The sequence below is a fragment of the Prunus mume genome, linkage group LG7 (assembly GCF_029339155.1).
Source record: "Prunus mume cultivar Tortuosa linkage group LG7, ASM2933915v1, whole genome shotgun sequence".
In the NCBI taxonomy this organism is placed as follows: domain Eukaryota; kingdom Viridiplantae; phylum Streptophyta; class Magnoliopsida; order Rosales; family Rosaceae; genus Prunus; species Prunus mume.
Genome location: NC_142704.1, coordinates 1011223 through 1023299, shown reverse-complemented (window position 1 = coordinate 1023299; position 12077 = coordinate 1011223). Strand labels below are relative to the sequence as shown.

Below are 12077 nucleotides of genomic sequence, written 5' to 3'. Positions count from 1 at the left end.
GATAATTGTAGTGTTACCTCTAGTTGCTGTGTGTCTATCTGACTCTATATTTGTGATGATAAATTTTCTTTTCACTTAATTAATTTTTGTTCATCATGGTAGACCTTAGCTAGTATTGTTGGTGTAAAATAGGCCTTTTAAACAAATAAAATAAAAATGATATGTTTTGAAATTATATATATACAATCCTGTTCAAGGGTCCAAGAGACTTATGGTCACCTACCCTTAGATTTAATCTAAGGGTTGAGAAAAATTTACTTTAAAATATATTTTTTCTTTTACCTTTTAAATTTCACTTAACAAAAAAGGAAAAAACTAAAAACTAAAAACCCAAAATCTGTTCTTCTTCCTCTTGTTGCCTCCGCGTTCTGCTTCCACCCATCGCTGCAGCCACAACAACTTCGACTCCGGCGTAGCAAGCGAAAATTCGGAGCACTCATTCCCTCGCACTTCAACAAGGTCAGTTTCTTGTTCTTCAAAAGTTTTTCACTCAATTTTTGGATATGAAATCATGAACCTATATCTGGGAATTTCAATTGGGTTTCTGTTATTTTTTATTTTGAAAGTACTGTAACTATTCCTTGTACGCATCTGAACAAATATCAATCTCTAGTTGGGAAAAGAATAAACCCTTTGATTTCTAGAAATTGGGAATGAATTGGGAAACCCTTGTACGCGTCTTAATATATGATTGGTTACTTTCAATTCTCTGGCTTAGAAAATGTCCAAGTCAAGTTTTCACTCTAGTGAATCATTATGTAGTTTCTGAGAGATTTGTGTTCCTTCTCTGTTACTAGGTTTTTATTTTTCTGCCAACCATAGCAAAACGTGTAATTGGTTGGTTTGAATTGGTTGAATTCCTATAGGTAGATAATATGATTAAAAAAACTGCCTATAATTGGTTGAATTTGGTTAATTCGAAGCTCCTTTACAAGAGAGAAGTTGATTACTTTACAACTATGATTTTTTGTTGTGGTGTTCATATGTATGTAATTGATAACTGAATGTTATAAATGAATTTTGTTTTTACTGATAGTTAACTGATCTTGCCGCATTCTAGAAGTCTGTAAATGAATGAACTCTTTTGTGATTCTAGTAATAGAGAAGGGAAGGAAATGGAACAGGTCCTCTCATGGTCAAAGAAAATATGAAATCAGTCAGAGAGGATAAAAACTTTGAAAGAAAATCAAGCCTGGATGACTCTTACAGATTCTGTCATATTCTACAAAATGGGAGTAGGCGCAAAGGCAAGCCTAGATGAGCTACCGAAGCTGGTGTTAAGTGCAATTGTGTTCAGTTTTGCTGTTATGTGCACCTTTGCCATCAATTGATAAATCAGAAGCATGGAGAAAGGCTTTGTTGGTTCACCTCTCATTCCTTATATTGCCTTCGCTGTAGTACATTTCTATAGTTTCGGAGTTCGTTGGTTATTGTTTGTACATAAGAACACTACGTTTATAGGTGAAGATTCTAGAGTTTTGTACTGTTCTTGAATGTAAATTACGTAACACTTAATGATTGAGAGTTTTGCACTGGTCTTGAATGTTGTTATTTGATTTTAGTAAAATATAGTTTTCCACATGAATGTGGAATACATTGCAAAAAAAAAAAAATTCACAAATGTTCGAATCTAAACGGCTGCTCATGACTCAAAGTATACCAAATTATGACCAAATTGATAGACATAACTAGCAATTTGTGCAAGACTGAAAGAAGAAAAATATAATATGGCCTAGTCCAGTGCATAAAAAATTAACACAGTATAAAATCTAAAAAACTGTTGATCCGACCATTGTGAACACAGCTTGACATCAAGTACCAAACAGCATATCTGTGAAGCGTGATGCCCAGTAGCGATCCACAAGAAACTGACCTTGTTGAAGTGCGAGGGAATGAGTGCTCCAGATTTTCGCTCGCTACGCCGGAGTCGAAGTTGTTGTGGCTGCAGCGATGGGAGGAAGCAGAACGAGGAGGCAGCGGGAGGAAGAAGAACAGATTTTGGGTTTTTAGTTTTTAGTTTTTTCCTTTTTTGTTAAGTGAAATTTAAAAGGTAAAAGAAAAAAGATATTTTAAAGTAAAACTAAGGGTGGGTGACCGTAAGTCTCTCGGACCCCTGAGGTCCAAGAGAACGGGACTGTATATATATACATATATATATACACACACACATATGATCAATTCCATAAGCCTAAAATCTAACAGTTCAATAAAGTAAATCTAGCCCACTCCATTTTAAAATCCTGGACCCGTCCCTTAGAGTTTCGTCACTGCAGTAGAATTTAACCATATAGTCCAGACTAATTTCTATTAGTTGTATATTGTTCACGGGTCAGACATCCCATTCATTACCCATGCTATATGGAAGAGGGGTTAAACCTATAACACCTATTTAAATACAGCCATTTCATCCAGATTTGTGAAGGCGAATATACTATTGTACCCACTCAATTCGTTGTTCCTCTGTCTTTACGTCCAATTCACGAATTCCCCGTAATTATGTAATGGCCCGTAATCGTATAATTACGTTACCCTCTTCCCGATTACGAGCTCATCCTTTTATAGTGAATATATGAGTATTAAAATGTGGATGCTAGCAATACTAACCAATAAACGAACTGTTCCTAAAAAAAGAACTGTTTATACTATACCTTAATTTATAGTTAATATCTTCTATTCGGCTTCTAATACTTAACATCACTTAGTTGACCGAATATTAATGATTTGGCTAATATTACCCATTTAACCTATTTCATATACTTTTGCTTTGGTATCGTGTTCATACTGTTGTATTGAACTTCACGAGTATTATTCTTGATTCATCTTGGTATTACTCTTTAGACAGCAATCAAACTGTCGGGATAATTCAATATAACAGTATGAACACGATACCAAGGCAAACTCATGGAAGTACTCCCACTATAGTAAATATCATAGCCCCGGTATATAATTATAACATGGTATATCCCATTTTTCATAATATGAATATGAAAAACTTTTCTATTATTTAGCTATATGAGGTAATGTGTCAGGGAGCACATTACACAAAGGTGCTTATTTATATAATATGTTATTTTCACACAAAATAGAGAGATGGAATTGATATATTTTTGTATTGGGAATTACAATAGGTGTACTGATAATTGTATGGATAGAAAGAGAAATATTCGCAGGAATACAACGTATTAGGGGTGGGCATATAAACCGGAAAACCGGACGAAAAAACCGAAAAAATCGAGTTGACTAAAAGTCAACAAAACCGGACCGAATCGGTTCAAACCGGCTCTGGTTCTGGTTTTACACAAGATAGCACCGAACCGAACCGAACTGGACCATTGTATTAATTTTTTATTTATTTATTTTAAAATATTCTATACTTAAGTCCAATTCTCCTTAACCCAAATAAAAAGCCAAACTTAAAGCCCATACCTTTTATTTTTCAAAGCCCATTTCATAACCTTACTTCACCTCTCTCTTATATTTTTCCCTTTTTCCGAAGCCATTGTCTTTTCAGTCATTCTTTTCACTCTTTTCAGTCTTTCTTTTCAGCTTTCTTTTTTCCTTTTATCCCTCTCTCTCTCTCTACCCCCACCTTCCCCTTTTCTTTTCTTTTCTTCATTCTTCTCTCTAAGACTTCTCTCTTTCTCTACCCTCCTTTCCCTTTTCTTTTCTTCTTTCTTCTTCTTCTATGATACTTCTTTCTCTCTCCTCTTTTCCTTTTCCCTTTTCTTTTCTTCTTTTTTCTTCTTCTCTGCGACTTCTCTTTGTCCCCTCATTCCTTTTTTTTTTTTCCTTCTTCTCTGCGACTTCACTCTCTCTTTCTCTATGCCTTTTTTTTTCCCTTCTCTCCAACTTCACTCTCGCTCTCTCTCTCTCTCTATGATTTGATGAAGAGGATGAAAGGAGTTCTTGCTATGGAGCCTTCTTCATTTGCTGGTAACGAAGATCCTAAGACTATATTCAAGCATCAGAGTCTCAAGCAAGGAGAAATCTGGTGTTGTATTCAATTTTTTTTTTTTTGTCGATTTCCTTAGATCTGCCGTGTTGTAAATTTTTTTTTTGGGTTTTGTTTATGATTTCTAGTTTACCTAGCATTGGATTGTTTAGGGTTATTTTGCTGCCGAGCGATCTGAGAATGAAAGCAAATATCAAATATTTTGGATCAATTTTTTTTGGGTTTCAGAGAAGTAAAAATTGCTTAACTAGATTTAAGTTTTTATTTTTTATTTTTCCTTATTCTCCACTGATCTCCTCTTTCTTTTATTACTGTATGTGACTTGCCAAAGAAACAGCTCAAATCGGAAAAGCGTAATAGCTTGATTCGGCGATCCGATTTCTCTCTTGTTTTCTTAAAAATTGGATCGGATCGGACCGGATGAATAATACGATTTGGTTTCGATGTGAGCTAAAGCAGGACCGAACCGGATGTGCCCACCCTACAACATATTGGACCTAAATAAGAGGCGGAGAGGGGAATTATATACTATGAGTAGGTTATATGATAAAGTTTGGATCGGAATACGTATGAAGGGGTGGCCCTGGTAAATTCGCATAATATTAGTTCCTAATATAGTGTGTAGTTGCTTGTGCTCCTTTAGTGCCCAAATTATGCTCATAGGATATAACGACCTACTCATAGTATATAATTCCCCATACTGGATATTATGATATCTAAAGTTAATATATGAATCTAAAGTCATTTTCATTTTGAGGGGGAGGAGGCCCTTGTTCTTCCTCTCCTCTCCCCTCTTTCTCTTCCTCCCTCTCTTCTCCAGGGACAAATGGTTTTCTCTCATAGGCGAATGTGATTTGTTCTTATTTTCCTCCAACCATCATAGGCGATTACGCCTCAGCGTTGGATCTCTACCTGCGTTTTGACGTCGGATCTCTACCACCATCTTTTTTGCGGTTTCTTTATGTTCGGAATAAGTCACAGAGACTCTGTAGGTTCTCTATGAGTTTTCATCTCTCCTTTTGTGAGAGCTTTTCACCTCTCCTTTGTGAGAGCTTTTTATCTCTCCTTTGTGAGAGTTTTATTTGTATTGTTATGGCTTGGTTTTTTCAAGCTTTGTCTATTTTTGATTATTCTGAGTTTGCAATCTTAATTGGGATGCCTATACTAGAGTTTATTCGATCATGCGTGATCGTTAGTGGAGGCGCACTAGATTGTCTTAATTTTGTTGTTCGACCGCTTCATTATTGTAATCGCCCTTTATGGCTAGTTTGTTTTGGCCCTTTGTGGCTAATGGCTTTTTTGGCTGAATTATGAATGCAATCCTAGAATTTCCCAACAAAAAAAAAAAAGTTAATATATGAATAACTATACAGGACCAAATGAGGTAAATATAATTATTACTGAGTTATAATATCGCACTATTCACTTATTAATGCAATATCCTACTTTAATATAATATCCGTTTAAGGATACTAATACATAGTTATATTCATAGGGAGGACAATGTCAGCTATAATAGTTTGGTATGCCTTGGACAAATAGCTTTGGGTTATACTTGTCATTGTATTCATTGAACCCTATACAAAATTTTCTGGTATATCATTTGGTTAATTTATGTACTCAGGTTCGGATAATTATTTGCAGGTCCTAGGGTATTGTTGTACTTCATAGCTACATATTCGTATATTCACCCTAACTTAATGTGTTACTTACAACACTGCAGGCATTGATACGCACATCGCTTAGTATCCCAGTTGAAGTGGAGGGTTTCTTCAAACAACAAGGAGCTGGGTCAACCATTCAATCAAATGAAATTGAGCATGTTTCCCATCACTTCTCAAGAAACAAGTATGCTATGCAAAATTGAATAGGAATAAAGATAAATCATATAACCTACCTTGGACGGTATAAATATTAGAAATGGCAGAAACACCATCTTCACAAACATGAATATATATATATATATATCTTTATTTTGGATATATTAGTTAACATTCTCAAATAATATATAAAGCTATTAATAAGTAATTGTAGGGGCTTTTTCTGGCAACTTCAAATGGGTTGGGCTGCCATAAGGAGCGAACTGATGAAATTATCTCATGTGCCTGAGTTCAAAAATCAAGCCACAAGAATGCTTGAAAGGACAGTAGGGCCTTATGAAACACCTTGGTTACCTTCACCAACAAAAAAACCAACAGCTTACAGATGAATTCTTAGTGCTTACAGGTAGAATTTTAGCTTGGCATGAGAGGCTTGTGGCATGGGAGCAAAGTTGTCATGAGTTTAGCCTTAAAAGGAAAGAGCTGTGAGTTTCTATGGAAAATAAGGGTTCTAAGGAAAAGGAGGAAAGGATTATCAAAGATTTTGGCTGAGAAAAAGAGAAAGGCTAGGCAATTGGTGGCTTAAGCATTTTTCAGAGCTGACAGAGGTTCTATCAAATATCAAAACGATCTGCCAAGAGGAAAAATAAGGGGGAGAAGGATGAACTAAACACGAAATTGCTGGGTTTTGGAGGTAAGAGAGGAAGCTTGCTCTCTGGATGTGGTTTGTCCATTTGTTGGGTAGAAGATGCCTTATTTATAGCCACTGGAAGCTATTATTTTCCAAGAAACCCTAATAGTTTCTATCCAATTTGGCAAAGCTCTTCCCTTTCTTTCTTCTCCCTTCCTTTAACTTATCTTATAATGGTAAAAATCTCTCTACCCATTTGCACAAAATGGGTGCTCAAGGCCCTTTCCCGCAGCTATTTTAGTGAGAGATTCCCATTCTCAGCTAGTTCCCTTTTTCTTTCCTTCCTTCTTCCCTGGCTAGATCTAATGAAGGAAAGAAAATAGGTATACGTGCTGATTCGAAAGGTGTCTCTCCTCCTGGCAGCCTATGCGCTAAAATCCTTTGGTCCTTCAGGATGTTTTTTGCTTGAAATTTGTTCTTCCCCATGTGCTGGAGCTTCCCATCAGCTCTGCGCACGTGGACCTCCAAGCTCCCTTCGTGTCTTTATTCTCCAGCCAAGTGCTGGGGCTTTTGCTGCTTCTTTTTCTAATTATATGGGCCTTCTAAGACATCAAGTCAATTCATCAAACAAATGGGCTAACCTTATTAAGTATTGGGCTATTTGGTTAATCTAATGGGCTATTTTAGATGAGGTAGTGGACTACATTCTTCTTTGTGCTTATCCACATGTTTGGGCCTAAGGAAAGAGCTTGAGTTCCGAAGCTCCCAAGCAACCTAGAACCTCCATTTCTCGGCCCATCAATGGGCCTCATGACAGCTTGTTACCATCCATACCACAACCCACTCAAGCAAGCCCGGGCATTTGGTGGCTTAGGCCCACTTAAGCGTAGTTGGGTGAGAAATAATGATTTCCGCTTGGCATGACATGCTTTTATCAGGATGTTTGACGGGGTAATTAGCATGGGCTCGTAGAGCTAGTGTATTTTACAGTCTTTATCTCAATTATTTGCATAACGGATTATTTATTTGGCATGACATGTGGTCGTGGCTCATGCAAGCGCGAATGATCAACTTTCGGGTGCTCCAACTTGGGTCTTTTCTTAATAAGGCATTGCGTTGGGCCGGGAATTCATTTGGGCCAAACCGTTGATTTTTTGGGTCTCAACAGTAATATAATAACAATTACAGATATCATACGTAACACTAACGAGGGATATGGATCCAAACTGTTATGGTAATTAATACCCGTTGGATTGATATAGGACAAGTAAAATATATTTCAACTGCTTACTTATTCCTAACATTATGGGTAGATTGATTCCTATTATCACCAAGTTAGCTTATTAACCTAATTCAAAATGGCTGACAAATTGTGTTAACTCAATATGGTATTTGATAACACCATGGACAGTCCATTCGATTAATGGCCCGAATATATTCGTGAATAATGTCTAAGCATGCATGAATAATAAGTTGAAGCTAAAACCCAACTTTACCCCTAAGTCTAAAGCCCAACTTCACCGCTAAGTCTAAAGCCCAACTTCACATTTAATTAGGCTCAAGCCCGAATAATAACCCTACCTCTCTCCCACTCAACGCACCGTTCTTCTGTTTCAGCCGCCTCCCACCGTTCTTCCTCCCTCTTTCTTTCTTACTAAATTTAGATTTTAGCCACAAAAAAAAAATTTCACTTTTGAAAATGCAGAAAAATCTCTTAACTTTCAAATCAAAGATATATAAATATAAACAATTTATTAAAAAATTCAAAAATAAATAAAGATAATTTTGTCTATTTTTGTTTATTTTACAAAATTTCTCTCCATTGTGTTTTTCTAATGTGTCCCCTCTTTCTTTCTTGACAGAGTTTGAAAGGAAAAGTAAGACTGAAGGAGCACACGTCCTCAGCGAGCTGCGCCGCTTCTTCTTCCTCTCAGGCAAACCAGCGAGCAGTTGGAGGGTATTCCTTGTGGTCGTTCAATCGGCTCAGTTGGACCTCTAAGCCTATTTCCATGGCTTCCGTGGGGTCGTCGACGGTGCAGAAAGCTGTAAATGCCCTCCTCAAATGGCGAAACTCCAATTTGCAGACCGAGAAACCCGATCTCTTAGAATCCGACGAGCTCGCCTATCTCGTTCTCACCCTCAAGAAAATCCCACCAAAGGCCCGCGTAAACGCCTACAAAGTCTCTCTCCCAAATCCCCTTCATTCCCAGCTTTCCGAGCTCTGCTTGATATACGACGATGGGCCCAAGTCCAATCTCACCAAGGACTTCATCCAGAAGAAAATCAAGGCCGAGAATATACCCATCTCGAAAATTTTGAAGCTTTCGAAGCTCAAGACTGCTTACGTGCCCTTTGAAGCCAAGAGGAAGCTGTTGCATTCTTATGATATGTTTTTGGTTGATAGGCGTATTGTGCCTTTGCTTCCGAAGTATTTGGGGAAGCAATTTTTTAAGAAGAAGAAGATTCCGGTGCCTGTGGACTTGGAGCACAAGAATTGGAAGGAGCAGGTTGACAGGGCATGTGAGTCGGCCTTGTTGTTCTTGAGTACCGGGACGTGCAGCGTGGTCAGGGTAGCGAAGGTGTCCATGAGCATTGATGAGATTGTGGAGAATGTGGTTGCGGCGATTAATGGGATTGTGGAGATTCTGCCTAAGAAGTGGAGGGATGTGAGTTCATTTCACTTGAAGTTTCTGGAGTCGCTTGCATTGCCGGTTTACCAGGCCGTGCCGGATTTGACATTGAAAATTGAGGGAGCTAAGAGTGATGAGGAAGGTAAGGAGGCAGTGAAAGAAGTTGTCAAGTCTGAGAGTAAGGGTTTGAAGAGTGACAAAGTGAGTGAGAAGAAGGGTAGAATTCATGAAGTGAGGTATATGGATAGCAATGCTGGTGAGGTGCTTGACGATGATGAATTGGTTGGTGATGGGGATATTGGAGAAGGTAAGCAAAGGGAGAATGAAGAACCGGGTAGTGGTGAATTGGGGAAGAAGAAGAGGAAGAAGGAAAAGGTTGTTGGTGAGTCTAAGGGTGACAAAAGGTTGAAGAAGTCAGCTAAGGTGAAAGATGATGCTGAATTGAATGGTGAAAAGGTTCTCGGTGAGTTTAACAATAAGAAACAGTTGAAAAAGTCGACTAAGGTGAAAGATCGAGACGATGATGTTCCTATTGAGAAACGGTTCAAAAAGTTGGCTAAGATGGTAGATGAAGATGTTGCCACTATCAAGCATAAAAAAGATGGGGTGTCTTCGAAAGGGAAGAAAAAAGATGTTACAAAGAAGAAAGCAGGTGATTTGCCAGTCAAGGGCGAAGAGTCTGTTGGAAAGAAGGACAAGAGGAAGAGTGAACATGAGAAGTTGAGGAGCGGAGAAGCAAAGCTGAAGACGGCTAAGAGAAGTAAGAAAGCAACAGAGTAATTCAGCATAGTGGTCTACAGACGGTAAACAATCTTTGCAGCGGGATTCAATACATCCGAGCAAGTATGGCTGTCCATGTTTTGTCTGTCTGGCAGAAATTTTGTTTGTTTAGTATTTTATTGTGGTATTGATGTTATGATCTTTTGCTTAGTTTATGAATTGACATTGCCTATTTACTTTATGTCTTCGTTATGGCGATCATACAAAATGGTTATTTTCCATCCTGGTTTTGTGCATGTGCTTAAATCTGAATTTTGAACTAAGATTGTGTCACGATGAGTCTATTACTTCCTTCGTGGGTGAATTTGCATCTCCGTTTCCAATAAGAGGGTGAGACCTTGAAACTTCAACAAATGATTTTTTCTCGAAAAACAATCTCTGTTGAATTTTTGGGTGTCCTTATTTGGAATTGGTAGCAGTTACAAATGATCTGGAGAAATAATGGCAGAATTATGACAACTAATTGAATTTATTTATTTATTAGCATTATAGCTCATTCCATTAGTCACTTGGTGATTGACAAATCACTTATGATTAGAGCATGCATAATTCAAGCATATTAACAGGTCACTTGATGATGTGCTAAGATCATCACAGCATCTCATTGGAAAGCTGTCTCCAATCCTCAAGGTAACTGCTTTTGGTTTTCTCATTTAGCGCACAAATTTATTCCTCTTCTTTTGTTGTTGTTCTTCTTTGTTTGCTGTGTTGCTGTTGTTTTGGGTTGCATTGAACCATCCAAGAGGCAAAGTCCTCAACTTGAATTTATTAGTCACATTGGTGCTCACGGGTTCGATTGAGTTAATGGATTTCATTCTCTGGTCCCAAATGATGATTTTTTATTCTTCTTTTATCTTTCTTCTGTAAGATTTTATATAAAGGAAGAAGGAAAGATTCGCATTTTTGGGTCCTTTTGAAATTTACATTTCCAGCAAGTTTTTCTCTTGTTCCATATGGGTGGGTATATATCTTTATTGCTTTGGTAATTTTGATAACCCTACTGGATGCTGAGCCATGTTGCATTCGGAAATCTGAATTTTTGGTGTTTAATGGGTTCTATTAGCATTATTCCAAGTATTATGAATCTTTGTTGTACGAGTCAATGTTGCAAAGTGTTTTTGGTTTCTTGAGTTAATGGTTTGAGAGAGAGATAAATCACACTTTGCAAGTACAAATCAAATTCCAATGTGATAGTAGCTCCTTTGCCTTTGAATTCAAAACTCTGTGACATGCTAATTTCATGACTGAAGGCACAAAGAACTTTAGGAAACATAGACCCTTGCCTAATAATTTCTACAACACTGGAGCTCCCCTTTTCATCTACCCGCATCAAAGCATGTAGTTTGAAAACAAGGTGAGAAGGAGCAGTGGAAATTAATATCTGCCCCAAGGACGTCCAATACAAATAGCTCTGCAAAATTTGAAAGGGGAGAGATATGTATCTGCTAAGGACCTCCAGGCCACCTCTTGGCTACCCTTATGTACAAGTGATATGGTTAGAATCACTGTTAAGACTAAAATTAATTACCTTGACTGTAATAATAATGGAGAACAAATGCATCTTGTCAATAGTATTCAACTTGAAATGAATAGTAATGGTGTACGGTGGTTTGAGAGATAAGAATAGTTGCAACGAGCTTAGTGCCAGTGCTTTTTTCCCTTTGTCTTTCCTGGAGGTGGTTCTTGGTACAGAGTAAATGGCATCAGATCAGAAACTGAAGTAACCTGATTAAATTTGTCAGGCTTCAATAATTGCCTCCATTTATGCCATTGTGAGGTTTTTCTGACGAAGTCATCCATAGGCTGGTAGAGCTGAAGGAATAAGAGGTTAAGTCTAGAGGTGCCACACCTGAAAACTGATGCCTTGATTAAGATAGATTCCTATCAGTCTTGGTTCCCTTGTTCTCGTTGTGTGTTTATATGGTCTTGTAGGGAAATGGGAGATGTTAGGCTTTAGTCGTGGCACTGTTTTTATTTACAACTGAAACTTGAAGAACAACGTTGCTCGGAGATTTTCATGTGAATTGTGAGTGAGAAAATAGATGGCTACAAAACTGATAAATGAATGTTGCAAACCTCAGAGCTATTTCATGAAAGGCATCATTGTTTCCCTCTCAAGTCTGGCTGGAAAGTTGGCTTGGGTGCATTTGGCTTTTTGACTGTTGTATGGGCTGCAGATTGTGCTTTTATTAAATTTGAGGAAATAATATTTTATGTTTATGGTAATTGAAAATTTCTCTTACTCAATTCTATTGTCTTCAATG

The 12077-nt window shown here is 37.6% G+C and overlaps 1 protein-coding gene and 1 long non-coding RNA gene across 3 annotated transcripts; both read left to right on the top strand.

The window, feature by feature from the left end:
- Nucleotides 1–325: 325 nt before the first annotated feature.
- Nucleotides 326–1520, top strand: LOC107881600 (uncharacterized). The gene is made up of 2 exons (XR_001678226.2): nucleotides 326–459; nucleotides 1097–1520. It is a non-coding gene; the product is annotated as an uncharacterized LOC107881600 (long non-coding RNA).
- Nucleotides 1521–3647: 2127 nt separating this feature from the next.
- On the top strand, nucleotides 3648–10034 carry LOC103337404 (uncharacterized). Of its 2 annotated transcripts, none has more exons than XM_089041384.1 (3): nucleotides 3648–3933; nucleotides 5676–5800; nucleotides 8266–10034. In XM_089041384.1, exon 3 carries the CDS (start codon nucleotides 8413–8415, stop codon nucleotides 9811–9813), a length of 1401 nt encoding a protein of 466 aa, XP_088897510.1. In that variant the 5' UTR covers nucleotides 3648–3933; nucleotides 5676–5800; nucleotides 8266–8412; the 3' UTR covers nucleotides 9814–10034. The 2 variants fall into 2 exon arrangements, with proteins under 2 accessions (XP_088897510.1, XP_088897509.1); XM_089041383.1 differs by having other exon boundaries at nucleotides 3648–3991.
- Nucleotides 10035–12077: the final 2043 nt, after the last annotated feature.

Excerpts from the sequence above, each read along its gene's own strand:
- LOC103337404 (XM_089041384.1), top strand. The coding sequence starts at position 8,413 with ATGGCTTCCGTGGGGTCGTCGACGGTGCAGAAAGCTGTAAATGCCCTC.